This window comes from Trichosurus vulpecula, chromosome 2, assembly GCF_011100635.1.
Source record: "Trichosurus vulpecula isolate mTriVul1 chromosome 2, mTriVul1.pri, whole genome shotgun sequence".
NCBI lineage: Eukaryota > Metazoa > Chordata > Mammalia > Diprotodontia > Phalangeridae > Trichosurus > Trichosurus vulpecula.
Genome location: NC_050574.1, coordinates 409,092,754 through 409,115,280, shown reverse-complemented (window position 1 = coordinate 409,115,280; position 22,527 = coordinate 409,092,754). Strand labels below are relative to the sequence as shown.

General features: G+C 37.4%; 1 protein-coding gene across 2 annotated transcripts in view; it reads left to right on the top strand.

Moving 5' to 3' along the window:
• Positions 1 to 22,527, top strand: part of PNPLA4 (patatin like phospholipase domain containing 4) — a 46,458-nt gene that overhangs the window by 6,415 nt on the left and 17,516 nt on the right. For both annotated transcript variants that reach the window (XM_036747664.1, XM_036747665.1), the window contains exon 5: positions 16,682 to 16,747. In XM_036747664.1, the coding sequence (XP_036603559.1) occupies positions 16,682 to 16,747 (66 nt within the window). The remainder of the gene's footprint in view (positions 1 to 16,681; positions 16,748 to 22,527) is intronic.

Genomic DNA, 22,527 nt, shown 5'->3' with positions numbered 1-22,527 from the left:
GATTAAAGGTAGAAAAATTTTTGAAATTCTGCATGACCTTTTATACTTCTTTTATTTATTATAGACCTCCCCTGTAAGAAATGGTTCCCCAAACCTATGCATTTTCCTTATTTATTTCTGATCATTGTCAGCTTCATGTTTATTCTCTGAAACTGTTCACTGATTCTGTTGAGCGAGCTTGAAAATTAGTAGCATGAGAATTAAATATGCATGGGAAATTCTCTGACTAGCCAATTTACAATTAACAATATGCTTCCTAAGATAATGGGTTAAGGGAGATGATAACTGTAAATGGAAAACAAGCAAACTCCATCTTTTAGTGTCTTGGATAACCTGAGTATGTTTTGAAATTACAGCAAGCAGCTATATATTCTATGATATGAAACTTCATTTATTTGGGCTAAGTGAAGGGGGTGCCATTATGTTATGGTGAAAAGTCAACATTTCAGAATTATTCTTCAGATGTAATTTTACTACCATGAACTAGTTGGTTGACTACTGGGTGATGAATTCTTTGGCCATGGAAACCCATGCAACAAAGAAAAATAAAAAATGAGTAGTTCTTAACCCTCTTCCACTTCCACAGTGACACTGATGGGTTAGAGAGGCTGTAGCAGTTGAGAATAAGGAGCAAGCATCAGGAGTGTTGATAATACAGTGGTGGTACAGACCTAGCTCCTTTGACTCAATATCTCAGACTCTTTCTAGTGTAAGAGGAAGAATGAAGAGGTAGACAGCAATGACTACTTGTCTCTTAGCAAAGTTTATCTGTTACCTTCAACTGTGTCAAGCCCTGAGTCATTTACATGAGTCAAAATGGCCCCAATGGTAAACCAAAGAAAACAGAAACCACAGTTATAGGTAGAGGAGAGATCACTGTAGAAAAGGGGCCCACCTTCCTCATCACCATCAGCATAACCATTTGTCATTGAGAGACAAATAGACAAAAGAGTCCTAGCTACCCTCAGACCAAGTCTTACTTCTAGACAGCCTTCACAGCCATCAGCTGAGGAAGCAACTCCTGTGTAGAAGGAGCCAGCCATCAGAAGAAAGAAGGAAATTATGTCCAAGTACAATTATGGCTCACAGGCTTTCTTTAAAGTTAAAAAAAATTGGCAGAATTAGTTTCAGCCTTCACCCAAAAGCAACAAAAAACAACAGTTCATAGTTGTGAAAAGACAAATATGAAGATAATTGTAACTTATTTACCAACATCTGTTGCGAAGGATGAAGAGGTAGAGGAACTCTATGAAGAACTTGACAAGGTTCTCCAAACTAGGTAATTTTAACATGAAGTATGCAGAAGTGGGGGGAAAAAGGTTAAAAAAAAAGCTTTTAGATACTGAGGAGTATCACCTATATATAATAAGTGCTTTATTAATTTATATTTATATAAATATGTATATTCTTTATATATAAAATGAATAATGTATATTGTATAAATATGCACAAGCATACACAAAAGAGAATTGGAAAGTGCTAAATAAACATGGTTAATATCTTACATCACCACAAAATATGAATTTGAGCATATTCTAATAGAAATAAACAGCTTGTTACTCTTATTGGAATCATGTCAGAATAAACTGTGGACAGATAGACTATTTAATAGGGGGAGTAAGGCCAAAATTAACCTCAAAATAAAAAGTAACAAGGAATAGTAAGAAGAACTACAACAGCTTCAGTGTGACCTATATAAATAAGCTACTAAGGCTAAAAAATGCGAAATTTAAAAAGACAAGGATATCATTTCTTTCTAAAGTTTAACCAATATAAAACAAACACTACAAGGAGGGAGGAATCTGAAAGCGGCCAGAATATGTGGTAGCCAGGAGATACTTGATCTTACCAAGTGGAGGTAGATGGTATCCAAGGGCAACACAGATTTAAAATACAAAATAATTTGTAAACACTACAGAGGAAAATTGGAGAGATTAGAAGTAGTATTGCCTTTTAAAGCAGCAGAATAAGTCTAAAGAAAGTTTGGTATATTAACCCAAATATGGTATAAAACCCATACTACATCATCCCAAAAACATTGATGCATGAAACAAGGCTAAATAACAAATAGAATGTATTTTTTTAAATGACAGTGTTTCCTCAGTAATCTATTTCCAGCAGCAGCAACAGAGGAACCATTGTATTTGGGTCCCCTGTATCCCAGTTCCCAGTGTGCTATTCAAAGAAATAGAAATGTCAGTAGAAAGATGAAACAGGGAAGAGTGGATAGACCAAAACAATACACACTGTGCTGGAAGAGACACAGCCTTGAAACTGTTGAGGTCATCTATGTAAACATACATACATGTAAAGGAAAGAAAGATAACAAAACAGTGGGAAAAAATATCAATGATGTACCAGTCCCCTCCACCCCAGCATGATCATGAGAACATAAGTAACTACCATCTCATATGCATTTTTCGTTTTTATAACATCTTTACAAGAATTACCTACATGCCTATTGAAGATATCTTTGATGAGGATATGAAAAGGGAACATGCAGGCTTTAACAAATGATTCTCTGTAACCAACCATATCTTTAAAGTCACACATTTGACTAAACTGTGCTTAGAATTCAAGAACCTGCTGTTTATTATTGATTACAAAAAGTAAGCAAACAAAAAAGCCTTTGGTTTACTAAAGCAAAATTCAGCCTTGAAGGGTCTTTTCTAGCAATGAATCTCTCAATTATATGCTAAGCATAGAAAAGATTCCTTGGTAATTCAGTCACCTAGATAACTTTGTTCTACAACCCTCTGATTATTGAGGTCAAGCAAGACAAAACAAAAAAAATGTGTGCTTGCCTAAAGCAATTTGTCATTGTCATGGAGAATATCTTTCACTGGAGCCAAATGGAAAGAGTTCCTTGTGGATGATGGTGTTCTTGTTGGTAGCTTACACTGTAATTTCATCAGTTCCCAGACTATTGCTGAGCCTCCTCCGTGAGATTAATGATTACTAAAAACATATCATATATTGACAATTTCAGAAGCATATAAAAAAAAAGAATTCCTCAATAGATAAGTGGTCGAAGAAACAGTTCTCAGAAGAATTGCAACTAATAATGAACATATGAAAGCATGTTCCAAATCAATACTCGTACCAGTCAGTCCTGAGGTTCCACCTTCTTGTTCTATCTTGTCTAACTCTTTGTGACCCTATGGACCATGCTGTCCATGAGGCTTTCTTGGCAAAGATGCTTAAGTGCTTTGCCATTTCCTTTTCCAGTGGATTAAGGTAAGCAAAGGTGAAGTGACTTGCCTAGGGTCACACAGCTCGTAGGCATCTGGGGCTGAATTTGAATTCAGAGTTTTCTGACCCCAGGCCCAGTGCTCTCTCTATTGAGCCCCCTAGGTACCTGTTTGAGACTACACGCCAACAGATTTGCAAAAATTACATGGTCATTGTAGGAGGGGTTACGTAAAGTTGAGCACATGCTGTATTGGTGGAGCTGTGAATTGATCAAGCAGTTTGGAATTATGAGAAGAAGGTAATTAAAATGGGCATACTTTTAATCCAGAGATTTCACTGCAGGGCATATACCTCAAGAAGTTCAGACATAAAAAGAAAAGCCTCATATATATCTAAATATTTAGAGCAGCACTTTTTATAGTAGCAAAGAACTGGAAACAAACTGGATGACCTTGTTGTATCAGAAGTGAGTGAGACACTCCACAGAGTATAAGTTAAATGGAGAATTTATTAGCCGGTGGCCATCGGGGTGCTACCCAAATCAATGGCCCCATTTTGAGGTGAAGGTGTGGATTATATAGGAAATTTACATGCCAGGTCACAGGGTGGTCTGGGGGTACAGGAACAATGGTTCTGACAGATCACAGATTCTGACTGGGGTTAAGTGGGATAATCTTATCTATTGACATTCCTTGGAGGAGTCAGGGAGCCCCAGGAACTTTTGCTAGACTCCAAAAGGTCTGAGTCCACTCTTTATTATGCAAACTGGGTTTTGTAGTTAGGGGCTGGGGGCAGGGTTTTTCTAGCAATAGCTGGCTACTCAGGTATCTCAACCTTTAATTGAGGAATGTCCAAACAAGTTGTGGTATATGCATTTAATGGTTTAGAAAACAATGCAGTGCCTTTAACTGTCTCAAGCTGTTTCCTGGTACATATCTTCAACGTTTTTTCTTTTTCCTTCTGATGCTTTATGTTTACAAATCTTGGACAAGTAAAATCCCTAAGGAATCATAGTTGTAGGTGAGCCAAACAGCAATGGAAAGGTGTATTAGTTGCAAGAAACAGATAGGTGCACAATGGTTAGAGCACTGGGCCTTGAATCAGGAAGACCTAAGTTCGAATCCAGCCTCAGACACTTACAAGCTGTGTGACCCTGGGCAAATCATTTAACCTCTGTTTGCCTCAGTTTCCTTGTCTATAAAATGGAAATAATACCTATCTCCCATGGTTATTGTAGGAACAAAAGATAAAACATTGTAAAGTGTCTAGCACAGTGCCTTGGAATGTAATACCTATCATTATTAGGGGGAAGCATGCAGGCTACAACATATTTTTAATAATGACCTATGCTAACATGGTGGTAAAAAGGGTATCAATGAGGATATGTATGATTAGAAAAAAGAATTTATCCCATCTGGTGATCAGCACCATTGAACCCTATAAAATGTTTAAAAAAAATTAGAAGAAAGCCATCAGCATATTGGAAGGATGAACTGTGGACCATCTATGGAATACCATAGACAAGAATTCTACAGGATGGGGGAAAAAAGAAAGCATATTTTTTTTAATCTGCCCAAAAATGAGTTACCCTCATTGATGAGATCACGATTTTTTCTTCCTTTGTTCCTCCCTTCCTTCCTTCCTTTCTGTTGAACAATAGGCAAAGAAGGGAAGCAAAGTGGTTTAATTTATGGAAGGAGCACTGGACTGAGAGGATACCAACTTTCTAGTACTAATTCTCTTATTCACTTGTATGATTTTGGCGAAATCACTTAAATTCTATGACCTCAATTTATATAATTAAAAAATGAGGATTATTGTTATTGTTTATGATTCCTTTCACTAGAAAAAAAGGATATTTGGATCTCATAGAGGAATTGAACCGGGCTAGTGAAGCATTGCTGAATAGAATTCCTTTGGGACTTATTAGCATAGTAATAATTTTCATGTAAATGAATACTTCTAAAGTGCTTGAAAAGAAACACTTGTAATCTTATTTATACCATTAATTTCTCTAGCAAATTGTTTCCTTTGTAGTGCAAAGGTATGTTTAAGCTCATCCCAGGCCCAGAGTATTGCAGCTTTTGAATATGGAATCCAAATAAGGTAACAGTTTGCCAACCAATTAACGAGCAATATACATATAAATACATATACATCTCTACCTTTATAACCTGTAAAAACTAATGATGCCATTAGTTTGTCATTAACCATAAATTATAGCCAAACTGCAGAACTAAAAAGAGCCTCAGAGATCATCTAGTCCAACTAGCCTCAGTTTCTTCATCTGTAAAATGATCTTTAGTGATCTTGGAAAGTCTTAATATTCCAAAAGAATGCTATTCACATGTATTTTTGTCAGTCGGCCATTTTTTTGGGCATTCCCTCATCAATCATCATTGCTATCACCACAGCTGATGTTTATGTGGTGTTCTAATGTTTCAAAAGCTTTTTTACGAGAAGTACAATAAGTATTATACCCATTTTACCGATACGGAAGCTGAAGTTGAAATATGTTGGTTGTCAGAGGCAGGATTTGAATCCAAGTTTCTCCTGACTCCATATTCAGCACTCTTACCTTTGTACCACGTTGTCTTTGTACCATGTCATTTTCTTAATAGTCCTGATGACCAGTCAAGCCCATGCTGCTGCCTGCATGCTTACCCTCCCAACCATTATGCCATTTCTACTGTACCATACTGTCTGCTCTCCTACCATCCTGCATCTACAGAGACTTCAATAAACAGTTGTTTATAGTTCACTGAACTCCTTAAATTCTGCTATCTCTATTCTGCTGTATTCACCCACTAGAGCAGTATCTTAGACCTTGCCATCACTCAAAATTGCTTTACCTCCAAGATCCTGAACTCTCAAGTTCTTGTCCCTGATTATAATCTCTTACCTTTCACTTCCCCGATTTACTTTTTGTTCCATATCCTCCTCAGCTCTTCCAATCTATCAGCTGCCCTGATCCTAATTTCTCTCTCTTCCCAATTTTGACCCTATGGTGAGTCATTTTAATTATTCCTTCTCTTCTATCTTTGAACCCTTTACCCTTAATGGCATTCCTAACTTACTCTTTACTTTAGGTAGCACTTATCATTTACTTCTCTCCTTCCCTACTCTGGAGGGGTCATGCGCTGCTTTAGGAAATCATGAAATCATTCTTACTTGGCTCACTACAAATTCATTTATCTGAACCTTCACTGCTGTATAATAGTCCTTTTCCTAATCTATTGCCTGCCACTCCATTCTAGACTATCTGCAGCTGTCAGGGGGCATAGAGATAAGAATTGTTCTTCCTAGCATCAGGGGACAGACTAGTGTAGGCAGAAGTTACAAAAAAAAAAGATAAATTTAGGCCTATTATAAGAAAAAACTGTACAACTATAACTGGCTAAAAGTGGAATAGACTGCCTCAGCAGGCAACTGGTTTCCCTTCACTGGTGCTCCTTAGGTATACACTGGGGAACCACTTTTTAGGTATGCTGTACAGGGGATTCTTTTTTAGGCATCATTTGGTCTACATGGCCACTGAGATTCCTTCCAGCTCTGAATTTCTGTGATACAGAATCTCTACAAAAGCTGTTCAAAATCCTGTCTTCCCTCTTAAGGCGCCTAACTTCATAAACCCACCTTTACTCTTAGCAGATGACTTCTATTTCCATTTGCTTCAGTTGAAACCATTTGATGTGAACTTGCTCAATTTTATTACTCTAAGTATCTCAATGACCTTTCCCATCATCTCCTGCCTTCCAGCCTGAGTAAGACATAGGCCCCCTCCTTAGCAAAATTTATCCCTCTACTTGTGCTCTCGGTACCTTCCTCTCACATCCCCATAATCTTACTCACTCAAGCTCCCCTATGTGATCTTTAATTTTACCCCTCCCTAATATCTTCTTATTCCTCAACCTGATAATATACTGAGATTTCTCTATCCTAAACATTTTCACTAAATGATAGCCTAGTAGCTATCATTTAGACCTCTCTCCCTCTCTTTACTCACTACACTTCTTGCCACAAGTCTTTCTCCTCTTTAATTCTTCACAACACTGCCCAAGTAATGTTCCTAAGGTATTGCACTGAACATGCCATCCCAATACTAAAAACAGTCAGTAGCTTCCTGACACCTATTGAATCAAATATAAATTCTTTGCACTCAAGGCCTTACATAGTCTGACTCCAATATGTGGTTTTAGCATTATTTCATACTATCTCAGTCCACTTGTTCTGTTTCAGCCAAACTGTAACTGTACTACTCTCTGCTTTCCATCTTGTGTCTCTTCTTCTCTCATTCCTTTTTTTTTCCTTCTTCCTTTGCTTAAAATGTGATTGTCCCACCTCTGGACTACTTCTTGAAATCTTTAAGGTCCATCTCAAGTCCTATCCTTTTATGAAGTTTTCCTTGACTCCTCATATTACTATATTTCTCCTTATACCTTTCACATTCTCCTTTGTATCCTAATTATTTGTGCACAATATCTTTCTCACTCTCTCCCTATCCTCTGTTAGATTAATAACTGAAAACAAGGTCTTTTTTGGATCTATCTTTTATTGGATCTGTCTTTTATTCTCAGTGTCTTTCATAGATTTGTACTTAATAAATATTTGTGAGATTCTAAATTGAAAATTTGGACCTTTTATTTGTGATTTCATTTTCATGATTTAGGTTCATTCATTTCATCTTTACTTGCATGAGATCTACAGGAGCCCTTCCACATTTGGCATTCTCCATGATTTAAAATATTTTCTGTGCCCCGCCATATTCTCCTTACCCTCTTTCCCCCAGCATTGACTTTTTTTTTCCTAAACCCCCCAAAGTGCAGAACCACTTGGAATGTGAGGGGAAGAACGTTTGGGTTTTATGGAACTGCCTTTTAGCTAAGTTCATTTTTTTTAAAACTTTAGAGGTCAAGCAACTTAGATTAGACATATCCCAGGAGTAGACAAAGAATACCAGAAGGCACCCAACTTCATAATATCTTCTTCCCTATATAATCTCATCAACTTGAGATTCAATTTTTAAATTTATTTTTCTTTCTTTCTTTCTTTCTTTAATATATTTAGTTTTCAGCATTGATTTTCAAAAGAGTTTGAATTACAAATTTTCTCCCCATTTCTACCCTCCCCCCCACTCCAAGATGGCATATATTCTGGTTGCCATGTTACCCAGTCAGCCCTCCCTTCTGGCACCCCACTCCCCTCCCATCCCCTTTTCTCTTCCTTTCTTGTAGGGCAAGATAAATTTCTACGCCCCATTGCCTGTGTATCTTATTTTCTAGTTGCATGCAAAAACTTTTGTTTTGTTTTTGAACATGTGTTTTTAAAACTTTGAGTTCCAAATTCTCTCCCCTCTTCCCTTCCCACCCACCCTCCCTAAGAAGTCAAGCAATTCAACATAGGCCACATGTGTATCATTATGTATAACCCTTCCACAAGACTCATGTTGTGAAAGACTCACTATATTTTGCTCCTTCCTAACCTCTCCCCCTTTATTGAATTTTCTCCCTTGACCCTGTCCCCTTTCCAAAGTGTTTGTTTTTGATTCCCTCCACCCCATCTGTCTTCCCCTCCATCATCCCCCCCTTATTTTATCTTCTTCCCTCTTCTTTCCTGTGGGGTAAGATACCCAATTGAGTATGTATGGTATTCCCTCCTCAGGCCAAATCTGATGAGAGCAAGATTCACTCATTCCCCCCTCACCTGCCTTCTCCCCTCCTCCCACAGAACTGCTTCCTCTTGCCACCTTTATGCGAGATAATCCACCCCATTCTATCTCTCCTATCTCCTTCTCTCAATATATTCCTCTCTCATCCCTTAATTTGATTTTATTTTTTTTAGATATCTTCCCTTCATCTTCAACTTACCCTGTGCCTGCTCTCTCTCTCTCTCTCTCTCTCTCTCTCTGTGTATATATATACACACACATACATATACATATACATACACATTCACATATATATATATATATATACACACACACACACACACACACACATAAACAGGTATACACATATATGCATATTCCCTTCAGCTACCCTAATACTGAGGTCTCATGAATCATACACATCATCTTTCCATGTAGGAATGTAAACAAAACAGTTCAACATTAGTAAATCCCTTGCAGTTTCTTTTTCTTGATTACCTTTTCATGCTTCTCTTGATTCTTGTGTTTGAAAGTCATATTTTCTATTCAGCTCTGATCTTTTCACTGAGAAAGCTTGAAAGTCCTCTATTTCATTGAAAGTCCATATTTTGCCTTGGAGCATGATACTCAGTTTTGCTGAGTAGGCGATTCTTGGTTTTAATCCTAGCTCCATTGACCTCCGGAATATTGTATTCCAAACCCTTCGATCTCTTAATGTAGAAGCTGCCAGATCTTGGGTTATTCTGATTGTGTTTCCACAATACTCAAATTGTTTCTTTCTGGCTGCTTGCAGTATTTTCTCCTTGATCTGGGAGCTCTGGAATTTGGCGACAATATTCCTAAGAGATTTCTTTTTGGGATCTATTTGAGGAGGCGATCGGTGGATTCTTTCAATTTCTGTTTTGCCCTGTGGCTCTAAAATATCAGGGCAGTTCTCCTTGATAATTTCTTGACAGATGATATCTAGGCTCTTTTTTTTGATCATGGCTTTCAGGTAGTCCAATAATTTTTAAATTCTCTCTCCTGGATCTATTTCCCAGGTCAGTGGTTTTTCCAATGAGATATTTGACATTGTCTTCCATTTTTTCATTCATTTGGTTCTGTTTTATAATATCTTGATTTCTCATAAAGCCACTAGCTTCCACTTGCTCCAATCTAATTTTTAAAGCAGTATTTTCTTCAGTGGTCTTTTGGACCTCCTTTTCCATTTGGCTAATTCTGTTTTTTAAGGCATTCTTCTCCTCCTTGGCTTTTTGGAGCTCTTTTGCCATTTGAGTTAGTCTATTTTCTAAGGTGTTGTTTTCTTCAGTATATTTTTCAGTATTTTTTGGGTCTCCTTTAGCAAGTCATTGACTTGTTTTTCATGATTTTCTTGCATCCTTCTCATTTCTATTCCCAATTTTTCCTTTACTTCACTAACTTGCTTTTCCAAATCCTTTTTGAGCTCTTCCATGGCCTGGAACCCATTCATTTTTTTCTTGGAGCCTTTTGTTGTAGGCTCTTTGACTTTGTTAACTTCTTCTGGCTGTATGTTTTGGTCTTCTTTGTCACCAAAGAAAGAATACAAAGTCTGAGACGGAATCTGGGTGCGTTTTTTGCTGCCTGGCCATATTCCCAGCCAACTAACTTGACCCTTGAGTTTTTCAGTGGGGTATGACTCCTTGTAGAGTTTAGAGAACTATGTTCCAAGCCTGGGGGGATGTGCCAGCTCTGCCACACCAGCACTCCTCCTTCCCCAAGAACCCCCAACCCAGACTGGGCTTAGATCTTCAGCAGGCTGTGCACTCCTGCTCTGATCCGCCACTTAATTCCTCCCACCAGGTGGGCCTGGGACTGGAAGCAGTTGCAGCTGTACTTCTATAGCTGCCCCACCTCTACTGCCCCGGGGACGGTGGCCAAACAGCGAACTCCTTCCATTCCCGCAGCTTTTCCCACTAACCTTCTCTGCTGTCTTTGGTGTTTATGGGTTGAGAAGTCTGGTAACTGCCACAGCTCACTGATTCAGGGCGCTAGGGCACACTCCGCCCAGCTCCTGGTCTGGTTGGTCTGTGCCGCTCATGCTGGGCTCTGCTCCGCTCTGCTCCCAGCTCCGTGTGGGATAGACCTCACCCAGAGACCATCCAAGCTGTTCTGAGCTGGAGCCCTGCTTCCTTCTGCTCTTTTGTGGGTTCTGCAGTTCTAGAATTGGTTCAGAGCCATTTTTTATAGGTTTTTGGAGAGACTTGGCGGGGAGCTCATGCTAGTCCCTGCTTTCCAGCCGCTATCTTGGCTCCACCCCAACTTGAGATTCATTTAATCATCTCTTGATTTTGGATGCAATTAGTCTTTTAGTATTAGGTTTAAGATCTGGGAACATGAAAAGGAGATCCCATGCTGGAGCAGGTCATACTAGGAGCAGGCTCCTCTCAGCTAACATCCTTTCCTTTGGATTCCTTAAACTAGTATTTTTTTCCCTTTATTTTGAATTTTTGTAAATTCCTCTACCCATCACCAGAATGCTGAAGAACTACCCTTTATTCTAAGGGAGTTAATTGCAGTCAACTTTAAAGATCAGGAATGCTTCTGGGCTGCTGTTCATCAATATGTTCTCAGGGAATTCTGACTAATATTAATTTCGATTTAATATTAGTTTTCTGCAAAATATAACTAGAGAAGGTAATTTTTTAATCATTTAATACATTCTTTAGAAATGATTTTTGGATTAACAAGTGCTGTGTTATTTTGACACTACTTTCATGCATTAATACAAAATAATGAAGATTCATTCACATTTAAAGATAGAGGCAGCTCTACAATTCTGTGAATCTGTGAGTATATAGCAAGGACATAATTATATATGGGCATTAGGGGCATTCTGAGTGCAAACAGGAAACCTCAGAAAACTGACTTGTTTTTGGAAATGAAATTTATAACATTGCCCATCCCCGCCACTATATGTCACATTTATCCACCACTCCACAACAAGGATATGCAAAGCAAGGATTCAGTAGCATTTAATTTCTCTAGACATGGTCCCTTTTCTCTTTGTATGGAAACATTTCATCATCAGGGTAGAATTTAACGAACAGCATGGTAACTCTTAGGGTCTTCAGAAATCCATCAAGTCAGAAGGACCCTTCTGCATTGTGTGTGGGATTTTTTATGCCATTGGACTACCATGACTCTGCATCAATCAAGACAGGGGCCAAGAAAGTTCCAGGGACATCTTTGTTGCTTTTTAGGGAAAACTCATCCCTGTTGTGTGAAACAAAGGAAGTCTGGTCCTACCATAGACTGGAAGGATTATTAAAACTTCACATACTTTAATATTGTGAATTAGAAGAGTTCAAGCAACTCTAGGTGTGTAATCCTATGAAACTTTTTTGCACTTATTCCTTCCCCAAGTAGGAATATCTTTCTAAATCCTTACCTTCCTTCTCAATTTAGCTCAAATACAGCCTCTTCAATTTTTAACTTCCCTTAATCCCTCCAGTTGAAAGTACTGTCTTCTCACTTCAAATATTCTAGGAATACTTTGGCTTCATCTCTCATTTACTACCAACCTTTTGTGTTACTTGCCTTTGCATATGTTGCATCCCTTCTAATAGAACATATCTACTTTGAAGCCAAAGTATTTGTATTCCCACCACCTTACCCTTACTAGGAGTGTTCAACACTTGTTAAATTGACTTATTTGGAGATACACAGGGCCCATCTTGAAGGCCCCCTTACTCTTACAATTATTAAGCTGGTCATGAGGTGTAAGTATATGTATAAATAGTAGTATAAGAGTTTGATAGTGTCTGTTATCATTTCATTGGAAAGACAAATACTGAAGCTGACACTTAAATACTTTGGCCACCTAGTGAGAAGACAGGACGCTTTGGAAAAAACCATGCTAAGAGGCAAAAGGAGAAAGGGATGGCAGAACATGAGATGAACAGATAGTGTCGTGAAAGTAATGAACGTGAGCTTGGAAAGACTTCAGGAGATAGTGGAGGACAGAAGGGCTTGGTTGTGCTGTGGTTCATGGGGTTATGAAGAGTTGGTTACAATTGAATGACCGAACAGTAATTACTTATGAAAAGTTGATTGTAGAGAAGCATTAAATGTTTTCTGCCCTCTGACTCCTGTCTGAAACTTTTTTGTGTTGATTCAGCCAAATGGAAGGGAAAGGAGAACGTGTTAGCCACCTTTCCTGCATCTCGTGTCATATTTTGGCCAGAACACCTAGAGATGTACTAATAGTCAGTGAAAACTGTTTATGTGTAGCTCGATGCTGATTATTCTGTAAGTGATAGAATGAGAGAGAGGTAATGGTCTCCGCCAACATTTGTATGTGATCCTGTCTACTTCAAGTGTCCAGTTCACATAAAACTTATGCATTTGGCCATGGTGACAAGTTTTTGTGTGTACGGGAATTGATGAAAAGACCAGGCTAACAAGACTTATTTAGACCCTCTAGAGAGTCCCGTTGGTTTGTTCCTGCAGTTGCTATTTTCAGAATATGTGCCTGAAAAAGAGTCAACCTACATCTAGTAAAAGCATGTGAAGCCATTTAAGTGATCTACTGAATTTCACTTCCCATATTACTGTTGAAGCAAGATCTTCTAATATTTAGCCTTTTGTAGGTGAAATAAGACTTAGTACAGTATTGATTGTTTATTATCTTTGGAAGAATTGAAGATAAATTTGAAGCTGTCATTGAATTGTAACTGCACCATTAAGTTTTGTATAACCAGCATGACTTATTAAACTCCATGGTAAACTTCAAATGTGAATGAGGCCTTAAGACAAAAAGATACCTTTTCACTTTGTTAACTCTAAAATTAAGAGAGCAAAAGGGAATACTTGTTTTTTCAGTGTATTAAAGGAACAGTAGTTTTTGGATAATTAAAGTTAAACTGGACTTTTGTTATTCAGTTCAACATTTATGTATATGATGAGTATTTGTCTGCAAAATAAAACTTAATGAGCTAATACATGCAAAGCACTGTGATAAATCCTTGTATACCATGGATTCCTACTGAGGTTGTGTCACTTAGTACCTATGTCACTTTGTCAAAGTTACCCTGAGTATCAGTTTTTTTCTTATTTTTTTCTGTAAAAGGTGGAGTTTAGCCTCTAAGGTTCCTTCTGTCTCTATATCTATGGTACTAAGAACAAATACCCCTTCTCTGTTATCAAGAAGCTTTCAGTTCTAAGTAGGAAGACAAGTTTCTTTGAGATAAATGAGTATTTTTAGGCTTTTTAAAAATATGTATGTAGATTCAATTCATTATGGCCTTGGAATTTCCTAAGACCATTATTTTCGCTCTGGAAAATTCCTTAGATATAGTCTTATTATGTGATGTTGATTATAGTTGAGAAAAGCAAGCTTAGTTCCTGATTCTCTTTTAAAGCTAATTTTCTATTAAATTTACTTTGATGAGCAGATCACAAGTACTTAAGAAAAAATAGTAAGCTGTGACAAAACAAATACATTGTTTGAATTAGAGAAGTGACAAGTATTTTTCAGTTCGTTGTACTTTTCATATCACTTATGTGAATTCTTAGCCTTAATATCTGTTTTTTAAAAAAGTAATTAAATAGCATTTTTCATCTGAACACTTCAAAGTGGTTTTTAAGCATTATTTCATCAACTTCACAATATAATAGGATGTGGAAAAATGTATTTCCAGTTTTTAGGAATGAAGGTTGTCTTTTTTTCAAAGTATAAATTTCTGACCAGTATAATGAGATAAAACATTTGCATAGTATCTTTAGCTTTTAAAATCTCTAAGGATATAATTTCACTCTAGTATCTTTGCTACCCATGTATTTCTTCAACCACTTCTAAAGTGGAACATAGCAATTACCTGCTACTGGCCAAAAAAGTGTGCTTGAGGTCAGTATTTTTTTAAAAGGAGTAACCAGTTGATAATAGGGAAAATTCAATTAAAGTAACAGCAAATAGAGAACCTGTGCTGTTGCGTTAACTAATATAGGTATAATTCAAATAGGCCATACCCATATTTGATCCCTGCCTGCCATTGAATTGTTTTGTAATTTTTAGACAAATGACTTGATGTGTAATATATGTTTTGTTTATTTTTTAAATTAGTACAACTAATATAGTGTCATATGGTGCCATTATATTTCAGAATTAATATTGAAACGTTTAGATGCAAAACTATAGAGACTTTTCTGCATTTGTTTCATTTTATGTAAGATTTAACAATCTTACATTAGATTGCTTTGGTACCTGGCACTACTATGTGCTACAAAAAAAAATGTGAATGCTGTCACCTTGGAAATTTCAAATTAAAGTATTTTTATTATCACAGTGCACATGTAATATAGGTTAGTATCCAAATTGTCTAAAATTATAAAATAACTATATTCTGACAGTCTCTGCCTTATTAACAACCTGACCATATGATTGGCTGTCCCCCATACTCCTGGTAATTAAAAATATTACTAGAGGAACTGGCTAGTGGTGGAACTTTAACATTCTGAAGCACTTTCCATTAAAGCAGGAGCCCCCATGAGAGATGCCTTCAACCCCTGCATCCCTTGCCCTCCCTTTGACCCCGCAATGCCCTATAAAGGAACCCCTACAGGAATCTTTTACTTTCCCCACTCAAAAATTGGCAGCTCTTCAAAGTGCTACTAGGAGGGTAGCTGTCTGTGGAAGCCAAGGGAGTCATGCTTCTATTTTCAGACTGTAAGGCCAGGGATACTTGCTCTGCTGAGATGAAAAAAGAATATTTTCTCACAGGGTCATGTTAAAGGAAAGTGCCTATTAATAATACTCTAGCCAGAGAGTTAGCATGATGTGTAGTGGACAGACAGGCACATGGTCAGGAAGAGCTGAGCTCAAGTTCAGACACATGCTGGAAGTATAACCCTGAACAAGTTACTTAACCCCTGCAAATTCTCTAAGACTATAAATTGCAGAGCAATTCCTGTCTGCATTAGTAGGAATTTCCTTACCTAGCATTCCATATACCACTGAAGTCACGGGTCTGTACCAAAAAAGCCACAATAATAATATATTTGGGAAGAGGATATATACATAAAATGATAAATAGGAATACAAGGTAGCAAATTTTGAGTCCCAAATTGGTAGTTCACAACTTGGAATTTGTAGTGTACTTCCCCTAGAAATAATGTTATGAATATTGGTTAGGTTCAGAGTTTGCTTATATTTTGGGTTAAATAAATTCTAATAGGACATCCCGAGAACCAAACAATGAGGACACCACTACTCTTTTGAAAATACATATTACATTAAATATAAATTGCTAGAAAAATGCCTTGTCTACATTTCACATCTCAGATTATAATCCTTTTCAACTATCTAGAGGAAATTCAAAATTCATTTTGTATATGTAGTGGCCACTTTATAATATAACCTGGCCAAGTTACAAGAATCTGTTCCCCAGCAACATCCTGATGTCATAGATTAGATTAGAGTATCTCAGACTGCAGGTTAAAATCTATTGTAGAGCAGATTTAGGGTGTGGGGGTTTCTACTACAATAGGTAATTGTACCTTCTAAAATGAATGCATAGTACATGGCAAATATAGCAGATAATTTGTTTCCATTTGTATATACTTGGAATTTGTAAAATTATTTTTATACTAATTTTACTTGAACAGAATTGGTTAAAGAGAATTGATTTGTGTATACCTCTTGAGTATTTGTAAGTATTCAAAAAGCACCACATTTATTTTAATTACACATTTCTCAAAATATAGTATTTTTCCACATAGCTCTTTTCAAATAAATGTAACACACTCATTGAATAACATAAGCTTTATAGGAAAGGAAAATAAATACTTGTCTATTAACAATGTCTTTCTTTATTATATATCCAGGTTCTCTTGGCTAGCAGTTTTGTACCAGTTTATGCAGGCCTGAAAGCAGTGGAATATAAAGGAGAGGTAATGTTTTTACATATTCAAAGATATTCGTCATATTTACAAATTTTTCCTCAAACATCCAATTTTAGAATTGTCCTGAAGATATAAAAATTATTCTGTGAATTCATAAATAGTATTGCTTCCTTACTTTGAGAGAAGAAAATTCAAATCCTAAGATAGTCACATTGTACATTTTTGTGTAAAGATTTAAAGAAATGTTAACTTAAAAATTTTATTTGAAATTAATGATTGCCTGAAATAGGTCAAATGTCTGGATATCATTTGTTTTTTTTTTTCCCATTTTTGTGGTTGCAGTTTATAAGCATGTCAATGCTTTAAACATCTTAAAGCTTAACTTAATTCTTATGAAATCAGTATCTTGAGTTTGAGCATTCAAAAGGTTATTTTGTATTACTATGTTCCATAGAAATAGTTTGTACTTCAAATTCTTTGTGCTCTGACTCTTCCTGACCATTTATAAAGTATGTATAATTGATCATAAGAAGGTGGGTTCGTAAAATGTGGATTAGTTATTTCTAATTCATTACTAATAATAGAGGGAAAAAAAACAACAGCAACTCTAACCACAGAGACTGCATAATGGTAATAAAATCTTTACAAAGAAGATACAGAGTACATTTTTGTGCTGTCAGGAAATGGCATTTTTGAAAAATGGGGTGTTCCAGGAGTACTAGTGCCTCAGGTGTGAAGACTTGCCCAAGACCTTTTCAGGGTTGTTCATCCACCTTTGGTGTCCACCTGTCACCCAACTCTCACCTGTGACTACAAGAAGTGATAGCACGCACAGCGGTCACACCCCAGTAAAACCATATCAGCAGATGGGTTAAACCAGGTTGAGGTGAGTTAGGGGGGTGTCTGCTGTGAGCATATGAAGACTTCCCCCAATGGAAGGGGCAGATGAGAGCACTTTATTCCAGTGGCCATGAAGGTTAGCTGAAGCAGGCTCTGTGGAGTGCTTAGAGCTTTGTCAGACATCAAAGACACCAAGGTCATCTGCTGCATCCAGAGCCATTACCAATCCTCCTGACTTTTGTCTTGCCATTGGGCTTTGATGCCTCTGGAAGAGAGTAAGACTGACAACTTTGTGCAGCTCTGCCTCACTTCAATCCAATTCGCCCAAATCAAGACATCACCTGTGATATCATTGGTTCTATTAAAAAATTGATAAACAGCAATTTCTGAAGAAATAGGTTTTTTTCAGAGAGTTTTATATGATGTCCTCTATATATGTCTTATAGAAGGTCTTTTGTGGTTTCTTTGATTGACTCGACCTAAAAAGTCAATCGGTGAGCCAGAAATTATATTTTTAAGAAATTGACTTTAGCCTGTTTATTATTCTTTGTATTTGAAAGTGCTGCATAGAAGTCAGATTTCTTACTCTAGTCTGAAACATAAGTTGTTAATGAATGAAATTCACCCAGCTCGTATCATTTCTACTGTTATTTCCTTTTCTGTTTCTTCTAACTGGATTGTTTTAGTTAAGCAATACAAAAATAGAAAAATATTTGGAAGGGAGTATTAGGGATGAAAATTGAAGAGAGTAAACAATAAATCTCAATGATGAAAAACAAGGAAATGAAATTAAGAGGATTCATTGAGAAGACAGCAGAAGGAGAACATGTATCTGTAGTTCCACTTGGATATGAGAAAGTACTTCCTAAGGCTGCTAAATCCCATACTATTACTCTCCTTCTGTCAGTTGTTTCTGGTCCCCAGAGTGGGTTGCTTCTCAGGAAACCCTTGCCAAAGGACACGTCTTATTGGTGTCATCTTCGTGTCCCTGCTTTTTTTCTAACAATGGTCCCAGGTAATTGTTAAGATATAATTCAATTTGCTGTAAGTCAAGTTGCGCCATGTATGTTGTGTCCCAGGTACAAATTTCTGCCCAAATGTTTGACCACTTTTATACAAGGTCCAGAGTGAAGGACCAGGTTACAGATAAAATCTAAATTCTTAACTTGCCCAAGCTGTATCAGAAATAATTGAAAGCTTTACTCTGTAAGATCCAAAGTAAGAGTCTATATTGTATCTGAATTGTTTTTTCTTATATGTAATCGTAATATTTTAATATTTTTCTCCCTTTTGTCTCAGCTTGCCTATCTCTATCTCAGTTATAATGTAGAAAATATCTATAGTAACCAACTAGTTATAGTTATTTACTTCATATATCAGGAGCCCAGGGCCAAAGTAAAAAATCACCTGTTGTAAGAGATTGGGCTCCCTTCTGTTGATACCATTGCTGATGTTAGTTAATTATCCTATATGTCCTATCAACATCCTTTGCCTTTCCAGTTTGGTTTCTAAATGACTGAAATTGCTTTTTTACAAGATCATACCCATTTTTGTTGTTGCTGTTTTTTGTTTGATTGTTTTTAATTGAAATGCTATGGTCATTTTTGGTCTTCATCTATCTTGGTTTCTTTTCAGGGTTTGACATAGTTGGCTAACCCTGCCCCTTCTATGTGTTCTTCCTTCCCTGGATTTTGCTGATACTACTCTGCTGTGGTTCTTTCCTATCTAGCTGACTCTTCTTTTTTAGTTTCCTTTATTTATCTTGGTGATCTTAGCAGTTCTCATGGATTAAAATGTTATGTCTGTAAAGATAACTCCCAGATTGAGAAGTCCAGCCCATAATCTATTCCCTGGGTTCCAATTCTGCATATCTGTCTGATGCTGGTCATCTTCATCTGGATATGCCTTAGGCACTTTAAACTTAACATGCCCATAATGAAACTCATCATCTTTTCCCTAAACCCAGGGTGGGAAACCTGAGGCCTCAAGGCCACAACTGGTCTGCTAGGTCCTCAATAAGGCCCTTTGACTGAATCCAAACTTCACAGAACAAATCGCCTTAATAAAAGAATTTGTTCTGTGAAACTTGGACTCAGTCAAAAGACCATACCCAAGGACCTAGAGGTCCTTGAGGCTGCAGGTTGCCCACCCCTCCCCTAAACCAGATGTTTTTGAACTTTGCCTGCTTGGTGAAATTTGCAGACAGACCCCTTCTCAGAATGATTTTTTTCTTAAGACATGAAATGTAGCACATTGAATTGCTAAGAAAACCAATTATATTGAAATCTAGTTATCAAACTATTTTTTAAAAAGTTTATGGACCCTAAGTCAAAAATCTGTGCCCTAAACCTACCCTTGTTCCTAACTTCCCAGTTCTTCAGTCACCCAGGTTTTAAAGCTAGGAGTCACCTTATCCCCTTAGTAGACAATCATTTGCTAATTCATGTGATTTCTACTTCCTCAACATATCTTTCATCTGTTCCTTTTTCTCCACACCTCAGTCACCCTAGTTAAGGCCTTTATGTCCTCTCTCCTACACTGTCCTTATAATTGATCTTTCTGCCTTGGGTTTCTCCCCACTGTAATCCATCTTTCCATACAGCTGCCAATGTGATTTTCCTAAAACTCAAATCCTATAATGCCTGCTTATAATTCTTCTAGCATTTCACAACCTGGATTAAACCTATCTTTCCAGCCTTACACATTAGACTCCCCAACCACTGTACTCTGTATTCCAGTCAAACTAACCCACTTGCTGTTCTCCCTGTGCAACATTGTCTCCTCCTGTCAGTGCCTTTGCACTGACTCTCCTGCATGCCTGGAAATGATTCTTTCACTTAATGCTCTTGGAATCCCTAATATCTGTCATGGTTCAACTGCAGGGCCACCTCCTTAAGAAGGTGTTTTTTTTTTCTGATTCCTTTGTGGTCAGTGCATTCCTACATAACTTTGTGGTTATTTTGTATATATCCTATATATTTATCTGTGAATATATACTCACAGTTGGATATAAGCTTCTTGAGGGCAGGAATTGCCTCTTTTGTATTTGTATCCCCGGTACCTAGCAATGCCTGACCTTAGTGTCTTCTTGCCAAATGTTTATTCCTGCATTTTATTATATCTTAGAACTTTACATGATTTTATCCCCCAGTGAGGCCCCTAAGATGCCCCTAAGATGTTTGACTTCATAGCCCCTGGATTAACTCCAGGTTGCTGACTCTATACTATGACTTCCCACTTATTTTCTCCTACTTCCAGATTGGTAGACAACCTTTTTGAGGAGTTTAGCCACAAAGGGAAGAAAAGGTATAAGACAATGGTTAGCAGGGTTGAAAGGGTCAAGTGAAGATGGGGAGGGGAGGAAGGAGGTTGAGAGACATGGGCATGTTTGTGGGTAGAAGGGAAGAAGCCAGTGGAGAGGGAGAAATGACAGATAAGGGAGAGAATGGGAATGACAGAGAGGGCAGTTTGGAGAGGAGACAGGATGGATGAAGATCACTTGCACAGAAAACTTTGATAAGGAATAGGACTACCTCTTCATATGAGACCAGGAGGAGATAGTGGCAGAAGGAATCAGAGTGGTACAAAATAAAAAAGAGAGGAGAAGAAGAAGCCTTTGGTGAATGGCCTCAACTTTTTTCTATATAGAATATAAGGCAGGGTTCTCAGTTGAGAGGTTGGGGGAGGAGGAAGCCGTGGGAGTTTTGAGGAGGGATATAAAGGTCTGGAAAAGCTGCTGTGGTGAGTGGGATAATGAGTTGATAAGGGAGAGATAGAAAGCTTGCCTAGAAGCTTTGAGGACCCAGTTAAAGTTGTGTAATATAAATTGGTAGTCAACCAAATTAGAATAGTTGTATGATTTTTTTTCAGTAGGTGAATAGGAGTGAAGGTAATGAATGGTGAGAGTAATCCCAGGCTAAGACTTCGTAGAACACAATTGGCAATATCGTAATGGGTCTAGGGACTCAAGAGAAGATTATAGGATGGTCTCTTCTAATGCCGATTTAACCCCTTTTAATCTTGGATTGTTTTATGAGTTGCTGTGGCCAACAAGCTTATAAACTGGTTGCTGACTTTCTGGTGATGAGCTTATCGAGACTTACCTAGGCTGCTCCTTGGATGACTTGTTAAACTCTGACTTTACTGTCATGATCTTCAAAAAGTCACTGTTAACTCCACAGCACAGTGTACGTAGAACTCCGGTAGTGGATATAGGTCTGCACAGCTTAACTTATCCTGGAAATTATTATCCTATCTGTGTGACTGCTTTGTCAGGTAAATTTCTTTCACAAGCCAGTTACTTAAAGCCCGTCTGGGGCCTTCACTGTACGGCCTTTGAATGCAAACTCTGTTAACTGTGTACTTCATGACACATTTTCTTTAAATGAAGAAGGGCACTGAGTACAGAAGAGACATCTTTTGATAATATCTGTAAGATTTTTATCTCAAAGATACAGGATTATAAAAGGCCAGAAGCCATACATGAACAAGAAAGCAGATCATCATACTTGGTATCCACCTGCTCCTTGATAGCATTTCAAAGCCAAATTTTCTAAGAAGTGTTACTAGAACGACTTTAAAAGGCTACAGTGATACACCAGCATGCTAACCTTACAGCATTGACGATTGTAGGTATGATTTTATAATAAACACTTTTAATTTAACTATATTTTTAGCTAAAGTATGAATTGTAAATTAATTAATTTTGAGACAATAATTTATAGGTTAATTGTGAGGATTTTTTTTGTTGTTGTTGCTTAGCAGTTTCTCAGTTGTGTCTGACTTCATAACCCCATTTGGGGTTTTCTCAGCAAAGATACTGGAGTCATTTGCCATTTCCTTCTCCAGCTCATTTTACAGATGAGGAAACGGAGGCAAACAAAGTTAAAATAACTTGTCCAGGGTGTCTGAGGCTGGATTAGAACTCAGAAAGAGGATTCTTCCTGACACCAGGCCAGCACTATATTCACTGTGCCACCTAGCTACCT